This window comes from Canis aureus, chromosome 23, assembly GCF_053574225.1.
Source record: "Canis aureus isolate CA01 chromosome 23, VMU_Caureus_v.1.0, whole genome shotgun sequence".
Classification (NCBI taxonomy): Eukaryota; Metazoa; Chordata; class Mammalia; order Carnivora; family Canidae; genus Canis; species Canis aureus.
Window position 1 is genome coordinate 23,886,710 of NC_135633.1, and position 16,492 is coordinate 23,903,201.

General features: G+C 36.7%; 1 protein-coding gene across 5 annotated transcripts; it reads right to left on the reverse strand.

Annotated features, from left to right (window-relative positions):
* Nucleotides 1-4,332: 4,332 nt before the first annotated feature.
* MMP26 (matrix metallopeptidase 26) lies at nt 4,333-16,216 on the reverse strand. 5 transcript variants are annotated; one of them, XM_077866765.1, is made up of 7 exons: nt 16,080-16,216; nt 8,965-9,036; nt 6,695-6,915; nt 6,006-6,154; nt 5,288-5,413; nt 4,627-4,788; nt 4,333-4,548 (listed from the first exon to the last, which is right to left on the reverse strand). In XM_077866765.1, exons 3-7 carry the CDS (start codon nt 6,796-6,798, stop codon nt 4,448-4,450), a joined length of 642 nt encoding a protein of 213 aa, XP_077722891.1. In that variant the 5' UTR covers nt 6,799-6,915; nt 8,965-9,036; nt 16,080-16,216; the 3' UTR covers nt 4,333-4,447. The 5 variants fall into 5 exon arrangements, with proteins under 5 accessions (XP_077722891.1, XP_077722892.1, XP_077722889.1 ...); XM_077866766.1 differs by lacking the exon at nt 8,965-9,036 and having other exon boundaries at nt 16,080-16,209; XM_077866763.1 differs by lacking the exons at nt 8,965-9,036; nt 16,080-16,216 and adding an exon at nt 8,443-8,681 and having other exon boundaries at nt 6,695-6,900.
* Nucleotides 16,217-16,492: the final 276 nt, after the last annotated feature.

The window sequence follows — 16,492 nt, forward strand, 5'->3', positions numbered from 1 at the left end:
ACTTTCCCCTCCTACATAAATTGTGCATTTTCCTGATGATATTACTCTCTTCAGCCTTTGTATGTTAACACACACTGTGCCAAAATCTACCTACTGTTTATTGGTAATTTAAAAATTACACTTACCTGAAATTTACACATAAGGTAATCACATCAATATAACGTCTAATCATGCAATCAGGAGCCAGTTTCCCAAAGGATCCAGTTTCATTGTGGTTTTTCTCTGCCTAGACTTTCCTCTGCTGGCGGTAAAAGAATATTCTCTTTCTGTTTCTATCTCTGGGGCTTTCTCTCTCTCTGCCATTTAATTTGCTTTCTAAGCATCTTTATCCTTTCTAATCTTCCCCCTGCTGCCAGTTTCTTCTATTTTGCTTCACCTAAATTTATGTTGTTTCACAAAAAAAGATGTAACTAGATCTTTTTCCAGTCCTTTTATTGCTTCTCATGTATCTGCTTTTAGTTCTGTCTTTGGTTTATCTCTCACCTAAGAAGAACTCCCTACTCTTTCTGAAGGTCACTCCTGTACTGATAACTAACAGATGCTACTGTTTTGATTCTCCATGAACCTCAGGTCCTGAAAAACTTTGATTCCATGAATAGTGAGGCTTGAATATTCTACCTCCCTATAAATACTCCTGGTTTCTCCTAGGATAGAAACTGGGAGTGATGTCAGAATCTGATGGGTCCCCAGAGATGAAATAAACAACCCTAATCACAGCTGTGCCAAGAACATATGATTATGATCCTGAAAATTGTATAAATGGATCCCTCCTTCTCTCTACCACTCCCAGTCCTCTCTTTCAAATGTTACAGTTTTCTCTTCTTGAATGAGCATACGCACAACTACTCCAACCCAGAAGGATACTGAAACTTCAGTTTCATTAGGGGCATCCACATAGAACTGTGGTAATTAAGTGCAGAGAGGCCCCTCTTTTATAAGGTATTTACAACTTCTCACCAAATAGGATGTTCATCGGTTGTGTACTTAATATTCTTTTATTAAACAACAATAGGATTCAAGTCCTCATACTAAATTCTGTAAAGGCAAAAACCATTCATCACTACTTCCACTGTGCTTAATATAGAGCATGGCTTCCTATTACATTCTTTTTTTTTAAGATTTTATTTATTTATTCATGAGAGAAACAGAGAGAGGCAGAGACATAGGCAGAGGGAGAAGCAGGCTCCCCAAGGGGACCCTGATGTGGGACTTGATCTCAGGACCCTAGGATCATGCCTTGCACCAAAGGCAGATGCTTGACCACTGAGCCAACCAGGCACCCCTTTTTTTAGTTTACTACTTGGCTATCCACCTTTTTGCATTTACTTATAAATTTGTCTACAGCTTATCAATTTCCACTAAGCTATATATTGGGATTTTCATTGTGAATTTTGGGAGAATTAAAATTTTTAGGTTACCAATTCAAGAACACAGACTTCATTAAGGTAGTCATTTTTTCTCAATATTGTTTTATACTTTTAAAATATGATTTATATGATTCATATTATTTTCTTTTATTATCCTATTAAAGTGATTAATTATATTGATTGATTTTTAAATATCAACTTCATATTTCTAGAATAAACCCAAATTGGACATGTTACTTTACCTTCCCTAATTTATTGCCAGGTTTAATTTGTTAATGTTCTGTTTAGGATTTTTACATCTATGTTCATCAGTAAGCATGCCCTGAAATTTTTCTTACTTATAATGCTTTTGTCATATTTTGCAATAAGATTATGCAGAGCTTAGGAATAAGCTAGGAAAGTCATTTTTTTTTTCAATTGGGAGATTTTGCATATGGTTGGCATGATGTCTTTATTAAATGGCTATCCAGGGGTAGATTTTACATATAGTTTTGATAGATAACAGTTAAAAGAAGGTTCAGATTTTCTTTGTCAGTTTTGGAACTCCTTGTGAAGAAATATAATTTTAGGTTATATTTTTAAACATTTACAGGGCTACCTAGATTTTCTATTTCTCCCTTTGCCTATTTTCATAAGCTATGATTAACTAAGAATGTATGTTTTAGGTGTATATTTTTATATCTATTAACTAAAAGTTATTCATTATGCATCTTTATGATATTTCAATGTCTTCAGGAGCATCCATATATTGTCTTTTCTCAATACTGATGTTGGTTTTATATGCATTCTCTCTTTTATACTTGCCAGTCCATATAGCAGATAAATAATTTCATTGATCTTTAAAAAAATCAATTGTCAGAGGTTAAGTTCTCCAAAAGTAATATTTTTTTAAAGATTTTTTTTGTTTGTTTATGCATGAGAGACACAGAGGAAGAGGCAGAGACAATAGGCAGAGGGAGAAGCAGCCTCCTTGTGGGGAGCCTGATGCAGAACTTGATCCCAGGACCCCGGGATCACCACCTGAGCCAAAGGCAGATGCTCAACCACTGAGCCACTCAGGCATCCCTTCCAAAAGCATATATTAAGAGAATAGTGAAAGGGATTAAAAGGGAAAAGAGGGAAACTGAGCGGGGGAAAAATTAGAGGGGAAATAAACCATGAGAGACTCCTAACTCTGGGAAACAAAGAATTGCAGAAGGGGAAGAGGGTGGGGGGATGGTGTGACTGGGTGAAGGACACTAAGGAAGACACTTGATGTATGAGTACTGGGTGTTATACTATATGTTGGCAAATTGAATTTAAATAAATTTTTTTTTACATATTAAGAAATTATATTTGGGATGTAAAATGTAAAGTGTAGGCATCAAGGCAAGGTCACCCCAAAATGTGCCACTTTGGCATATTGATTATTTTATTTTTTAAAGATTTTATTTATTTATTTATTTATTTATTTATTTATTTATTTATTTTTATTTATTTATTTATTTATTTTATCTTTGAGAGAGAGCATGAATGGGGTAAGAGCAGAGAGAGAAGGACAAGCAGACTCTACACTCATCTCAAAACCCCACATGTGGCTCAGTCTTACAATCCTGAGATCATGACCTGAGCCAACACCAAGAGCTGGATGCTCAACCAACTGAGTCATTCAGGTGCCCCAGCATATGAATTATTTTAAATAAAAGTTACTTAAGGAACAACCAGTACAAAAAGAGCTCTCTGAATACCCTCTACCTGTGTCCCTAGAAAGCAGGAAGTATACCCTTCTCCTTTGTGAAGGGTGCCTTTCCTATACCAAGTTAAGAGACATCTTTATCACCAGAAACCGGGAATTTAGAGCTGAGAAAGATGTATAAACTATTCTTGTTACTTTTTACTAATGTACTGCCTCAGCTCAAATTCTGTTTAGAGTTCTTCACTAATTTGAAGCTCCCAAACATAAAAGTTTTCTTTGTTCTGTCAATTCCTCACAGAGCTGAGAAAGATGTATAAACTATCCTTGTTACTTTTTACTAATGTACTGCCTCAGCTCAAATTCTGTTTAGAGTTCTTCACTAATTTGAAGCTCCCAAACATAAAAGTTTTCTTTGTTCTGTCAATTCCTCACAGATATATATATATATATATATATATATATATATATATATATATATATATATTTTTTTTTTTTTTTGTATAGAAAGTGTAAAAGCTACCTGCTTGGGCATTTCTTTGGGTTTCAATTTTATCATTGTGCCTCCATGTACATGTATTTAATCTTTGTTTTCTGTCTCCTGTTAATCTGTTTCATGTCAATTTCATTCTTAGACCAGATGGAATAAATTTATTTTTTTTTAAGATTTTATTTATTAATTCTTGAGAGACACACAGAGAGTGGCAGAGACATAGGCAGGGGAGAAGCTCTCCTGCAGGGAGCCTGATGGGGAATTTGGTCTCAGGACCCTGAGATCACAACTTGAGCCAAAGGCAGATACTCAACCACTGAAACACCCAGGTGCCCCCAGATGGAAGAAGTTTAAATAGTTGAGAAAAATTGTCCTTCCTCAATAAAACCTGAAAACTGTGCTGCCAAGCACTAAAATGGTTTACATTCATTACAGCACTTAGACTTATGACCATAGATAATTACAATGATTTAACAAATGCAAAACTGAGTTATAAGGAAGTTAAATAATTTGCTGAAAGTCTCAGAGCTAATAAGTGGATAGGTCACCATCCTAACACTTGGTTTCTATAGCTGCAATCTTCAATACAGCATAAATTGCATTCCTCAAACACTACCCTTGCAATAACATATAAAAGGTTTATTCCTAATCTTATTTTTTCTTATCTTTTCAGCTAATTTGAGAGTTCCATGCCAAAGTTCTCTGCTAAAGTTCTTCATTCTATTATACTCTTCTCTCTCATCTTGATCACAGTGAGTTAATATAGGAAATGCTGAGACATACTAAATTGTAAGAACAAATTTTTACCCCTAAAAACCATCTTTATTGGGACCCAGAATGTTCTGAACTTTGACTCAGCTGTCTTGATGAGGTTCCATTCTTTAGGGGTCTGTTCAAGCAGTCTCCAAGGATGTGTTAAGGCTTTGAGTTCTTTGTCTTCCAGTGAAGCCACTGAAACCCAGGTTGAATGATTCTTCTGTGCCAGCACTGGGGCATTTCAGATGAACATCTTTCTCCTTATGAGGACAGAAGAAAACAGTAAACTCCAAGTAGAATTTCCTGCCCAGATACCCTCCCTTCCAGCAGGCACAGACCGTAGAGTTGCTGGATTCTTTTGATATCATCACCATCAAGATGGAAGGTTCTAGGGTCCCGATTCACATATCTAGGGTACATTATGGAGTTCAGACTCTTGGAGTGCAGCAGGCCCAGAGAATGACCTAGCTCATGAATGGCAACCAGGAACAGATTAAACCCTGAAAAGGTACAGACAAAAGTATAAATATTAACTATAAATAAATAAGGCAGAAAAAAGAGGGAAGAAAAAAAAGAGAGAACAGAAAAGGAGGAAATAACAAATGTTAGAGACAAGAAAAGGCAAGCAGACAGGGAAGGAATCTAGATGGGAAATAGAATGGCAAAATAGATGGCCAGATAAACTGGAAGTGAGCAAGAAGCATGCAGAAAATTGAGACACTGATGAATGGAAGCAAAGATATAAAGAGAGAAAAGCAAATGTGACAACGTATTTATGATATAGCATCTTTGTTCAGAAATGATCCCACTTTCTCCCACTCAAATAGGAGAACCAATTCCTCAGCCAAATCTTCCCACCTCCCCTGGCCATGCTGAGTTCTTCCCTTTATTCTCTGTACTACATTCTAAGCCTAAAGGAAAACCATCATTACCAAAACTCCCAAAACTCTGTGCTCCCAGAGAGTTCTAGCATTCCTACCAGGTAAGGTCTTTCTTTACCTCTGTATGAAGTTGACCAATGTTCTCCTCTGTCAAAGTGGATAACTCCTGGAGCTCTAGAATTTGGTAAAAAGGCATGACCTAAGACACCACCTGGTCCATCAAAGGGCCAACAATCTCCATGGGCTGTGGATAATGACAGAAGCTATTGTCACAATGAGAGATCAGGGAAAGGGTGGGAGTGGTCTTGGTAAGCCTTAGTGCCTTAGAGTACTGTGCAACTGGATACCGCTAGAGGTATGAGAGGCCTAAGGCACCATCTGTGCAGGAGAATGGTGTGGCAGCAAAAATCTAGCCACTCTCTATCTTCTGTGGAAAAGAAGAGAAGAGGCAGAGATTGAGTGAAGGTTATATGTAACACAAAAACTTCTTCCCAAAATGGAAGGAAAAGGGAGAAGGAAACTTAGACTCTGCAGTTTTATCAACAGGCTGAACAGGATTTAAACAGATTTGAGGGCTACACAACCACCTTTGACAGACAAATGTATAGTTTTTTACTTTTTTACTCTGTTCACACCATGGTGCATCTCCTCTCCTACCTCCTGCTGCATTTTACTAAAAGATGTCTTCTCTGTATTATACACTTATTGATTTCCATTAGGTTTGCCTGATTTTTTTTTCAAAAGCTAGACTAGATGGACTATATTTTTGTTTATGGATTGAAACCATTTTCCTTTTACATGGGACACCACACCGTCCCTCTTCTGTTGTTTCTTACCTAAGTCCCAAAAAGAAATCTTGATATCTGCATCTTGACTTTTCACTTGCTGGAAAATCAGAGGGGTCACATTACTCCAGATGGAAACTGCATTTTGCATGATATTTTTCACTGTGGATGGGTTTATATCTCTTGGGTAATTAATAATCCTGAAAGAAGAAATCTTTAAATGGAATAGCTCAGAGTTATGGGAATTATACTACATCTAAAAAAGAATAACTCTGCTTTAGAGCAAAACACTTAATATTTTGGGGTCTCATTTTGCTCATCTGTAAGATGGAGTAAATTCCCAAAGAGTTAAATCTGCACAATATAGGTTCCTAATAATTTAGATATTTATTAGATTTCTGAGAATTTTATCAAATTTCCCACATTCTTATGTAAATTGAAATGTGAGAACCACAGCCTTACAAAGTAATTATGAAAAAAGAATCAATGTGGATTCAATTGAAAAATACACAGCATTCTACATAGGTTAGTATTGCTTGGCTTTGGATGTCTCTAATACACTTCAGATCCCCCATAGAAGAAGTAACTGAGAGAAGGAGCAAAAAATATATGAAAATCCTGTGCTATAAACACCGTCCCCTCCACAAACACACATTTCCAAAAAAAGGATTTAACTAGGCAGAAGTCAGTAGAAGTGCCTCCAGGAAGCACTCATTGCTCCAGGCCCTAACAACAAACACCTGTAGGTCAGAGTGTGCTTATCCCACATAGAACTTCCTGGGAAAGTGGAGTCCTTAGCCCCATCATTTCCTCCACAGTGGGGCTGACGTGACACAACCAGCATCTGCTCATCCTGTAGGACTGTCTCGTTCAGATGGAACTGCTTCAGGCGCTGTATCTTGTCCTCTTGGGTGAAGAGTGGCAACTCCCTCTTGGTCAGGAAAAGCTGATGGAAATAGTTCTGGGTGAGAGACAGGGAAGTGATGTGTACTTAGGATAAGGACAGACTTGCACCTGGGGCAGAGCCTTATTTGAGGTTCTGGGAAGGATGGGGCTTTGTGTCTCTGGCCTTCCTCAACCTCTTGTTGTCAGTTGAATGATGGCAAGTATCCCTGATTCTCCTGTCATGGGGAGACAATAAAAGAAAACCTAGAGAGCCTGTTAAAAATTCTTCAGAAACAAAGCATCCAGTGTCAGGATAGAGAGGCCCAAGAACGGTCGTAAGATATTAGGTGAGACTTGCCTAGGGAAGATGGCATCTGGTCTTTTTTTTTTTTTTTTAAGATTTTATTTATTCATGAGAGAGAGACACACACAGAGAGAGAGAGAGAGAGAGAGACAGAGACAGAGACAGAGACAGAGACACACACAGCAGAGGGAGAAGCAGGCTCCATGCAGGGAGCCCTACGTGGGACTCGATCCCAGGTCTCCAGGATCACACCCTGGGCTTCAGGCGGCGCTAAACCCCTGCACCACCAGGACTGCCCACATCTGGTTTTTCTGACCCATTGAGGTGTCTTCAGTCAGGACAGAATGAATGATTCCCACGACATAACATCTGTTTCTACATACCCCATTTATTTGCATTTATGCATTCCATTCCATTAAACTATTCTTTTAAAGCTCATTCATTAGCCACTCCCTGTGGTTCATTGACTCATTCAAGTTCTATTGACTTTCTTACCATCTGGTACTGAATTTCAACTTCTGGTGAAAAAGGGACCTTATATTCTAGTCAGGCTATATGTGTATCTATGTTTGAACTCCAGTATTTTCAGAGCAGTATTTATGTCTATTTTTACCTGACCTACACCACAGTTCTTATGCTGGTGCTTGATATGAACTCACGATTAATTTCTGCATTTTTGTAAAAAATTGCATTTTTATGCCTTTATTTTATTGTGGAATTGGCTGGGCACTCAGAGGCACATGATGTAGCACATTTTTCTGGGCTAAGTATGAGCAGTAAATTTTACTCAGTTCCTGAGTAATTATGAAACACACAACTAATGGCAGTTTCAGTTATTTTGATGCTGAAAAGGTCTGAAACATATTCATGGTTTCTTGAGGAATTTGAAAGTGTGTAATAGACAATTTGGGAAGTTTCTCAGTCCATAGGAAGGACAAATTTATTAGTCCATTTAAATCACTTTTCCTGGTTGTTCACCACCTGCCAGACTCAGAAATAGAGACCCTGGGTGTTCATTCTATGCCATTCCAGAAGGCTAAGAGTCAGGGAGGAGAGCACTGCAGTTAAACTATCTACTAGGCACCATAAGCACAGTACTTTAGGGGCCTAAAAATGATTTCATTATTTCTAAAATCAGAAGAAAAAACACTTATAGTTTGAAGAAAATGAAAAATGGTTTAATATGTAATTTTAATGTATGAGTTTCTACCATGTGGTAACTGTTTAGATATAACACATAATGGAAGAAGAGTCCATAATAGTAATAATGTGATAAGATGGTCCAGTTAACACACCTACCTTAACAAAGTCCAGTCCTTTAAGGTCTGTAGCAGGGGGCACTGGAAAGGCCAGGCACCAAGGCAGGAAAACAGTAACCTTTAAGATGGCAGCCTGCATGGCGAATGCTCATTTCTCCCCTTGCCTGAATTCATGTACCTAACATTGATCATGGAGCCTTTATAGCCATGCCAGCCACATCCAGTGACTCATGATACTAGTCTGCCCTTTCTTTGCACTGGTTAGTGTTGTCATTGTCCTTTCTGGTTAGTGTTGTCATTGTCCTTTCTGAACTGAAGGCATAGTGGTCAGCATGACGACAGCAGCCATAGGATTTATTTTCCCATTCATTTCATGCTTGATGGCCCTCGGGATACCTGGTCACAGCCCTGGCAGAGGAAATACTGACATATATCAGGTTATAGGGGACATTGACATTTAAAAGGGAGGAAAAAAAACCTCCAAGAAACAGGAAACAAAAGAACAATTTATTACAGCTTTACACATAGAATAATTTCTTTACTAGTCACAGACAAATATTACCTTGCTCCAGAAGCTGAAGAGAGAGAAGATTGTGAAATTGTGGAAGATGGTAGTGTCCACTGTAGTGAAAATCTAGATCAGAATATGAAAAATCTCTGAGACCGATATAGAAGAGTTATAGGAACACACAGAATGATAAAGTTGCTAAAAATACGTTTAAGAAAATAATTCAATTAATAATAAATTGAGACCAACTCAGAGATTTACAAACACAGCAAAACATTTCTATTGATAGCCTTTGAAATCCACAAATATGAGTATGAATATTAACTCTTCTACCTACAAGCTGATCTGCTTTAACAAGTTATTTAATACTGTGAAGCTCCTGTCTTTTTATCTGTAAATTAAGGAAACTAAAAATATTACAGAAACTTAGCACTGAGCTTGGTAACAGTAAACCACAATTGATAAAAGCTGTTTTACAATTACTATTACATTCACACACACACACACACACAAAAAAAAAAAAAAAAAAAAAAAATTGAAGCAGAAACAAAGGCCTGGAGACACGGAGAGAATGATTCAAACACCACGCTCTATGGAGTACCTTCTGAGTGCCCAGACCTGAAACTGCTTCCAATGAGGAAGACAAAGTGAATGGATGCGTTTCCATTTCTTGGCCTCAGGAGCTCATCCTTTGACAATCACAGGAATTCCTGCTATACTTGCTCCTCCAAGGATTGCACCTCTCTCCCTCCTATTCCTGACAGTTTCCCCAGATAAACCAAAGGGACAAAATGGTTCTGCAAATAGGATAGAGAATGGATTGGGCAAGTAGAGGTGTTCACCTCCAAAACTCTAGGTCCCTACCTCTATATCAATTCCTTCAGGCAGCTGATTTTAATCAAATTTCTTTCTTCTTATGGGGAGTGTCTACTCCCTAAACGTGATATTATCCAGTCATTGTCCCTGCAAACGCAGGCTCAATAAATCAAATTGGTTTGCCTTCTCCTGTGGCCTGAAAACATGCCCTTCTAGGGTAATGAAACTTCCATTGATGCTCCTTTGTAGGATTATAGCCTTCTGCTCCATATCCCCATCCCTATCTTCTTCATGGCTAGGAAAGATACCATATTTGATTGAGGTTTCTCTGCCTTGGAAATATTTGGCACTGAGGAGTGGTGAGAGAGAGGTGTGAGGACTGTGCCAACCATGATCTTGGCATAAGACCAGGTCCACAATTTCATTAAATGTTAACTTGATGGCAAAATGTGATAGAAGCCAGAGTTCTGGGCCTTGGGCCTACAGTTAAAACAAAAATCAAATAACGGGTTTTAAGGATGGAAGTTGAGGATCATATAAGAACTTATAAAACAATTATTGAGTATCTATTATAAAATAAGTCTATATTTTATGCTTTTGATGAGGATTACTACAATTTTATAGGTAAAAGATGGGACTTGAAAATAAGAGATAACATACTAATATCATGCAGTTAAGGAATAAAGTTAGTTTCAAATTCAACACTGAAATGTTCCATCAACAAGGGTGAACAAAATTATATATAGATGACAGATAATCAATTGATTGATTGATAATAGGTAGATAGAAGATAGGTACATAGATAATAGATGATAGATAGATAATAAATAAATAGATGATAGATAGATAGATAGATAGATAGATAGATAGATAGATAGATAATAGACAGTTGGATACATAGATAGCAGACCACTACCCAGGAACAACAGGAAACCAATTACTGACACATGTAACAAAACAGGCAACATCAAAAACATTACCTTGAGCTAAAGATGTGTGATTATAGCTACATTTATGTGAAGTTCAAGAAAAGGCAAAACTAATTTATGGAGGAAAAGCTGAGCAGAGATTTCTTTTGTGGAAGGGAGGGAGGATTGATGGTAAAACACACATACAAGGGAACTTTCTCAAGTGATGACACCTATTTCTTAACTAGAATCTGGGTAATACAGGTGGATTCACTTTTCAAACTTGCTAAAGTATATTTAGTTATCTGTGCACATGCTAATTATACCTTCCTAAAAATAAGTATTATTGAGGTGCCTGGGGTGCCTTAGCTCAGTTGGCTAAGTGTCTGCCTTTGGCTCAGGTCGATCTCAGGGTCCTGGGATAGAGTCCTGCCTGGGGCTCTCTGCTCAGCAGGGATTCTGCTTCTCCCTCTGTCCTTCCCCCTGCTTGTTCTCTCTCTTTCTCTCTCTTTCTCTCTCTCTCTCTCCCTCTTAAATAAATAAATAAATAAAATCTTAAAAAATAATTATTTTTTAAATAAATAAGAGAAATGAATGATACAGGACTATATTATAAATGGCAATATCTGTGGTTATATGAGGACATATATAATTATGTTGATTTTTTTAATGTGGAAATGTTAAAACTAGTTTACATTCTAAAAAAAGGAAGCTATATTCTAAAGATATGAGTAAAAATAATGAATAATCCAATATAAGAATTAATAAGATTGAAGATATTTGTGGTAAATTTGGAAAAGAGAATACTCTAAATCTGGAAAGGCAAGGTGGAGTTAAGACTGTCTATGGACCAGAGGTGTTTATTGTTAGGTAGGTATAAAGTAAAGACAGATTATTTCTTATGGCCTCTTTCAAATTGTAAAATATGACTGTTCACTGAAAGCTCCCAGTGACATAAGTCTTAATCTTCATTTCCAAGATGAATAAACTATAGTTTAGGAAATAATACAAACCTCTCCATAGAAATAGTAAAATTCATAAGGTTTGCATCTCTATATGGTTAACTCTAAAGCAAATTCTATCGAATGGACATGCAGCTTTTCTTTACTGGCAGATATCCATCATTATACAATCAACACAGACTCGTTTCTTCAACCAGAATAAATTCACAACCTTGGGGCCAAAGCTCAGGGGAGTCACAATGATGGAAATAATGCCTAACTGTCAAAAATTACTAGTTTTCCAAAATACATTGCAACACTGAAAAAAGAAGCACAAAACTTTTTGAATCTCTTATGTCTCCTCAGTTCTCTGAAATACCTCTTTTTTAATCCCTCCCACTCATCAATTCCCAAAATGCTCCTCCATATATTCCTTATATGTTCTTCAGCCCTCGTTTTTCATTACTTTCCTGTCCCCCAGAGTTTGGCTTCTCCATCTCCAAGAAGTGAGAAGTCAAGTCCTCTCCAACCCTTGATAGGACATGATTAGAGTCCCCCATAAAAGGTAGTTCTTCAGTTACTCTGACTTGTTCTTAAAATTCTGGTGTAGAATTCTTAATAAATGGAATCCTCCTGTGTTTAGATCATTAAACTACACCATAGATTCATTAAGGATGGACTTTCCCAATTTGCATTGATGTATGTAGCACAATCTTTGGAACCTAGAAGGAACTTACTGTTTGTTAGATGAATAAATGTGTTCAGTGAAAGAAACTCATAGCTACTAATGAGATTAGAAGTAAGTTGTATCTGTTTTGCTAGCAGTAAATGGGAGCACATAACTCAAGTTTCTTGACCTAGGGCAGATAAAAATTACAATAATTTATTGAGCACATATGCTATGTCAAGCATGTACTATCTTGCTTCATTGATGCAACCACTTTTGAAGTAGGAGTTTTATTACTTTCTTCTTAGAGTTAAGGAAGTAAGGCCTTCTCATCATTTGACCATCATTTGAGCAGTCATAATTCTCAAAGTGATGTATGGAAGTTCTAAAAAGAGAGAGAGAGAGAGAACCTTACTCTGAAGGCAGAACAGTTAATCACTGAAGTGGAATGCCAATTTTGGAGAGATCATTCCCTCACTTGTGCTACATGTCATTGCAATGCTGTTTCTGGCATGCCCAGTGTGTAACATACAATCTGACAGGGCAGACTCAGATGAGTAGCCATCTGTAAGACTGACCCAGTACTCAAGTAAATGAGTGCTGGATGCTGAGGCCTCACTTACCTAAGAAAGCAAATGAGTGACTTATTAACAATTCAGCCAAAGACAAGGAAGTATAGCAGTGTTTCTCAAAATGTGACATAAATATGGACCATTTGAAAATGTTGTTAAAGATAAAGATTCTGATTAACTAGGTCTTAGATGGTCCTAATATGTTTGTAAGTTTTTATTTTAATTCCGATTAGTTTACAGTTTTATAATAGTTTCAAGGATATAATATAGTGAGTCAACAATTCCATACATCACCTGGTCTTCATCAAGACAAGTGCACTCCTTAATCCCCATCACCTATTTAATCCATCTTCCCCCTAACCTCCCTTCTGGTAACCAAAAGTTTGTTCTCTATAGTTAAGTGTCTGTTTCTTGGTTTGCCTCTCTCTCTTTCTCCCTTTGCTCATTTGTTGTGTTTCTTAAATTCCACATATGAATGAAATCATATGATATTTGTCTTTCTCTGACTGACTTATTTCACTTAGGATTATTCTCTCTAGCTCCATCCATGTTGTTGCAAATGGCAAGATTTTATTCTTTTTTTTTCATGGCTGAGTAATAGTCCAGTGTGTGTGTGCATGCGTGTGTGTGTGTGTATACACATAAACTCCACCTTCTTTATCCATTTATCAATCAATGAGGTCCTAATATTTTTAATTTTAACAAGCTCTTAGCTAATGCCAATGGTGCTTATCTAAGGATCATACTTTTTGACTAGTTAGAAGGTAAGAGATTTTGAAAATATAAGGAGTGTAGAACCTGTGAATTCAACCAGAAAGCTTTGAGAATGAATGGTAGATTTTACATTTTATTTTTAAAACTAGAAGCTATGAGAAACAGAAACCCATTTCTCCTCCCCTTCCTACCCATACTTTCATCCTATTATTCATCATTCCAATAGCATCTGATGCCTGGAGCTGAAAAATCTGGCTTATGCCCAAAACTTTTCTCAGAAAAGTACGGATTGTTTTCCAACTCCTTCTGGGTACACCATCTTAGTGTGAGGAGTAAAAGCATTTTGAAAGTATGGGAATGCATGACTTCCATTTCTGTGATTAAGGGAATGAGGTAGGGTAGGGGGATAGAGGGCGTTTTCCAGAGCTGGGAAATTGTTGCCTTTGTTATGACCTGGCAACTCTTTTGGGAAAGAGCAACTCATTATCTTATTCATCTTGATGTAGAAGAAATGTTTCCACAACAGAACTAGACTTTGGACTTAGACTGAGAAAAGAATTACTAGTAGAGAACATAGGGGACAATCAGAGATGGGAACAAGGGGATTGTACAAGCTCTAAAGAGTTATCAGTATCCCTATGGCAAAATAGAGCAACAAAAATGTTTATCATCATGTTATTTAACTATTATCAATGTATGTTTTCTATCCCAAAACTATTTTGCATTCACATTTATCTTTTCTGTCTGTGAATACCATGTCATTTGTGATGGAAAGGTAAGATGGTCAGAAGGAATAGAGGAATAGCTTAGGTCTTGTATTTAAAAAGTATTGTAGGAAAAAAAAATAAATTAAATTAAATAATTAAATTAAAAATAAAAAGTATTATAGGAACTCAGGGTATTATGTCAAATCCTTTTGGTTGGAGTGTAGATTTATACTGATCAAACCTCTTTCATGGATATAAGAATATAGAGAGAAATAGGAAACATTATACAGGGCTTTAAAAGTCATGTAAAAGGGATCCCTGGGTGGCGCAGCGGTTTAGCGCCTGCCTTTGGCCCAGAGCGCGATCCTGGAGACCTGGGATCGAATCCCACATCGGGCTCCCGGTGCATGGAGCCTGCTTCTCTCTCTGCCTCCCTTTCTCTCTCTCTCTCTCTCTCTCTCTCTCTCTGTGACTATCATAAATAAATAAAAAAACTTAAAAAAAAAGTCATGTAAAATATTTATACTATTTACATTTTATAAATATACATTTAAATTATCAGTGTTTATTCAGATAAGTATAATAATAATTGTTAAAAAAATAATAATAAGAGCACCTAGCTTGTACTGATTGTTAAGTATCACAAGCTATTTATATGAATTATCTCATTTAATCCTATTTTATTGATTAGGGAATTCAAACTCAAGACAGTTAAGCAATTTATTCAGAGTTAGAGAGCTTTAATTGGCAAAACCTGCAATTTTTACCTATATCACACACTTATGTATGTGTTATAAAAATTGTACATGCTTCACCAAACCAACTGACCACTGATCCTGAGGCAGCTCCATGGCCTGGCTCCAACCTCGTTCAACCATAGTCTCAGGCAGCCCTGACTGGGTGGGGATCTAGGAGGAATTATGCCTGTCCACACAACTAGTAAAAGGCTCACCACCTTAAGCATGACTGGACTCAGAAGCAGCCTGTGATCTGGCTCCAGCCCCACTCAACCCAAATCCCAGAGGCAGTCCTATATGTCCAGGGACCTGGCAGGAGAAGGCCTTTACCTGCCCAAACTAGTCTGTAAGGACTGGAGGAGGTGACAGCCCCTTAAAATATACAGACACCAATGCAAGGCTATAAGGATCATGAAGAATCAAGAAAACGTCATCAACATCAGAAAATAATAAAACACCAGTAACCAACCATAAAGAAATGGAGACTCATGAATTGCTTGATAAGAAATTAAAAAATAATCATCTTAAAGAAACTCAATGAGCAATGATAGAACACAGACAACTAAACAAAACCAGGAAAACAATACCAGAACAAAAAGAAATTCACTAAAGAAATAGAAACCATAAGAAAAGAATCAAAAAGAAACCCTGTGGCTGAAGAATACAATTACTGAGCTGAAAATTCAATAAAGAATTTCAACAGCAAACTTGATAAACAAAAGAAAGTTGAGGATACTCAAAGAAAGATTATTTGAAATTATGCAATTAGACTAACGAAGAAAAGAAAGATGAAAATGGTGAAGAAGTTCTGAAAGAGTTATACAATACCATGAAGAGAACTAATATACATATTATGGAAGTCCTAGAAGGAAAGAAAGAGGCAGAAAACTTATTTAAAGGTATAATGGCTGAACTTCTCAAATCTAAAAAGGTTACTGACATTCATGAATCCCAAGGAAACATAAGTATGTTAAACCCAAAGAAGTTTATACTGAGATATATAATTAAATTATCAAAAGTCAAACACAAAGTAAATTTTAAAACAGCAGGAAAACAGTGAATTATTATACAAGAGAGCCCCTGTAAATCTATCAGTAGATTTCTCACCTTGCAGTCTAGGAGAGAATAGGAGGTTATATTCTAAGTACTGAGAGAGACAAAGCAAAGCTGCAAGCTAGAATGCTTTGTCCAGCAATCTGTCTTTTAAGAATGAGAGATAAAGACTTTCCCAACAAGAACTGAGGGTATTTGTCACCTAGACTTGCCTTATAAGAATCATTTCAAGTTGTTCAGGTTGAAGAACTTAAACTTGAAAAACAAGTTATTCAAGTTGAAGTTCAAGTAGAAGAACTTAAAAAAGTTCTGCAGTTTGAAAAAAAAGACATTAAACAAAGTAAAAAGTAAAAAATCTCACTAATCTTATATATGAAAATAAAAATCTCACTGCTTAAGATAAAGAGAAATAGAATATTGTAATGACAAGGTGCAAATCACTTTTCACACTAGTATATAAATTTAAA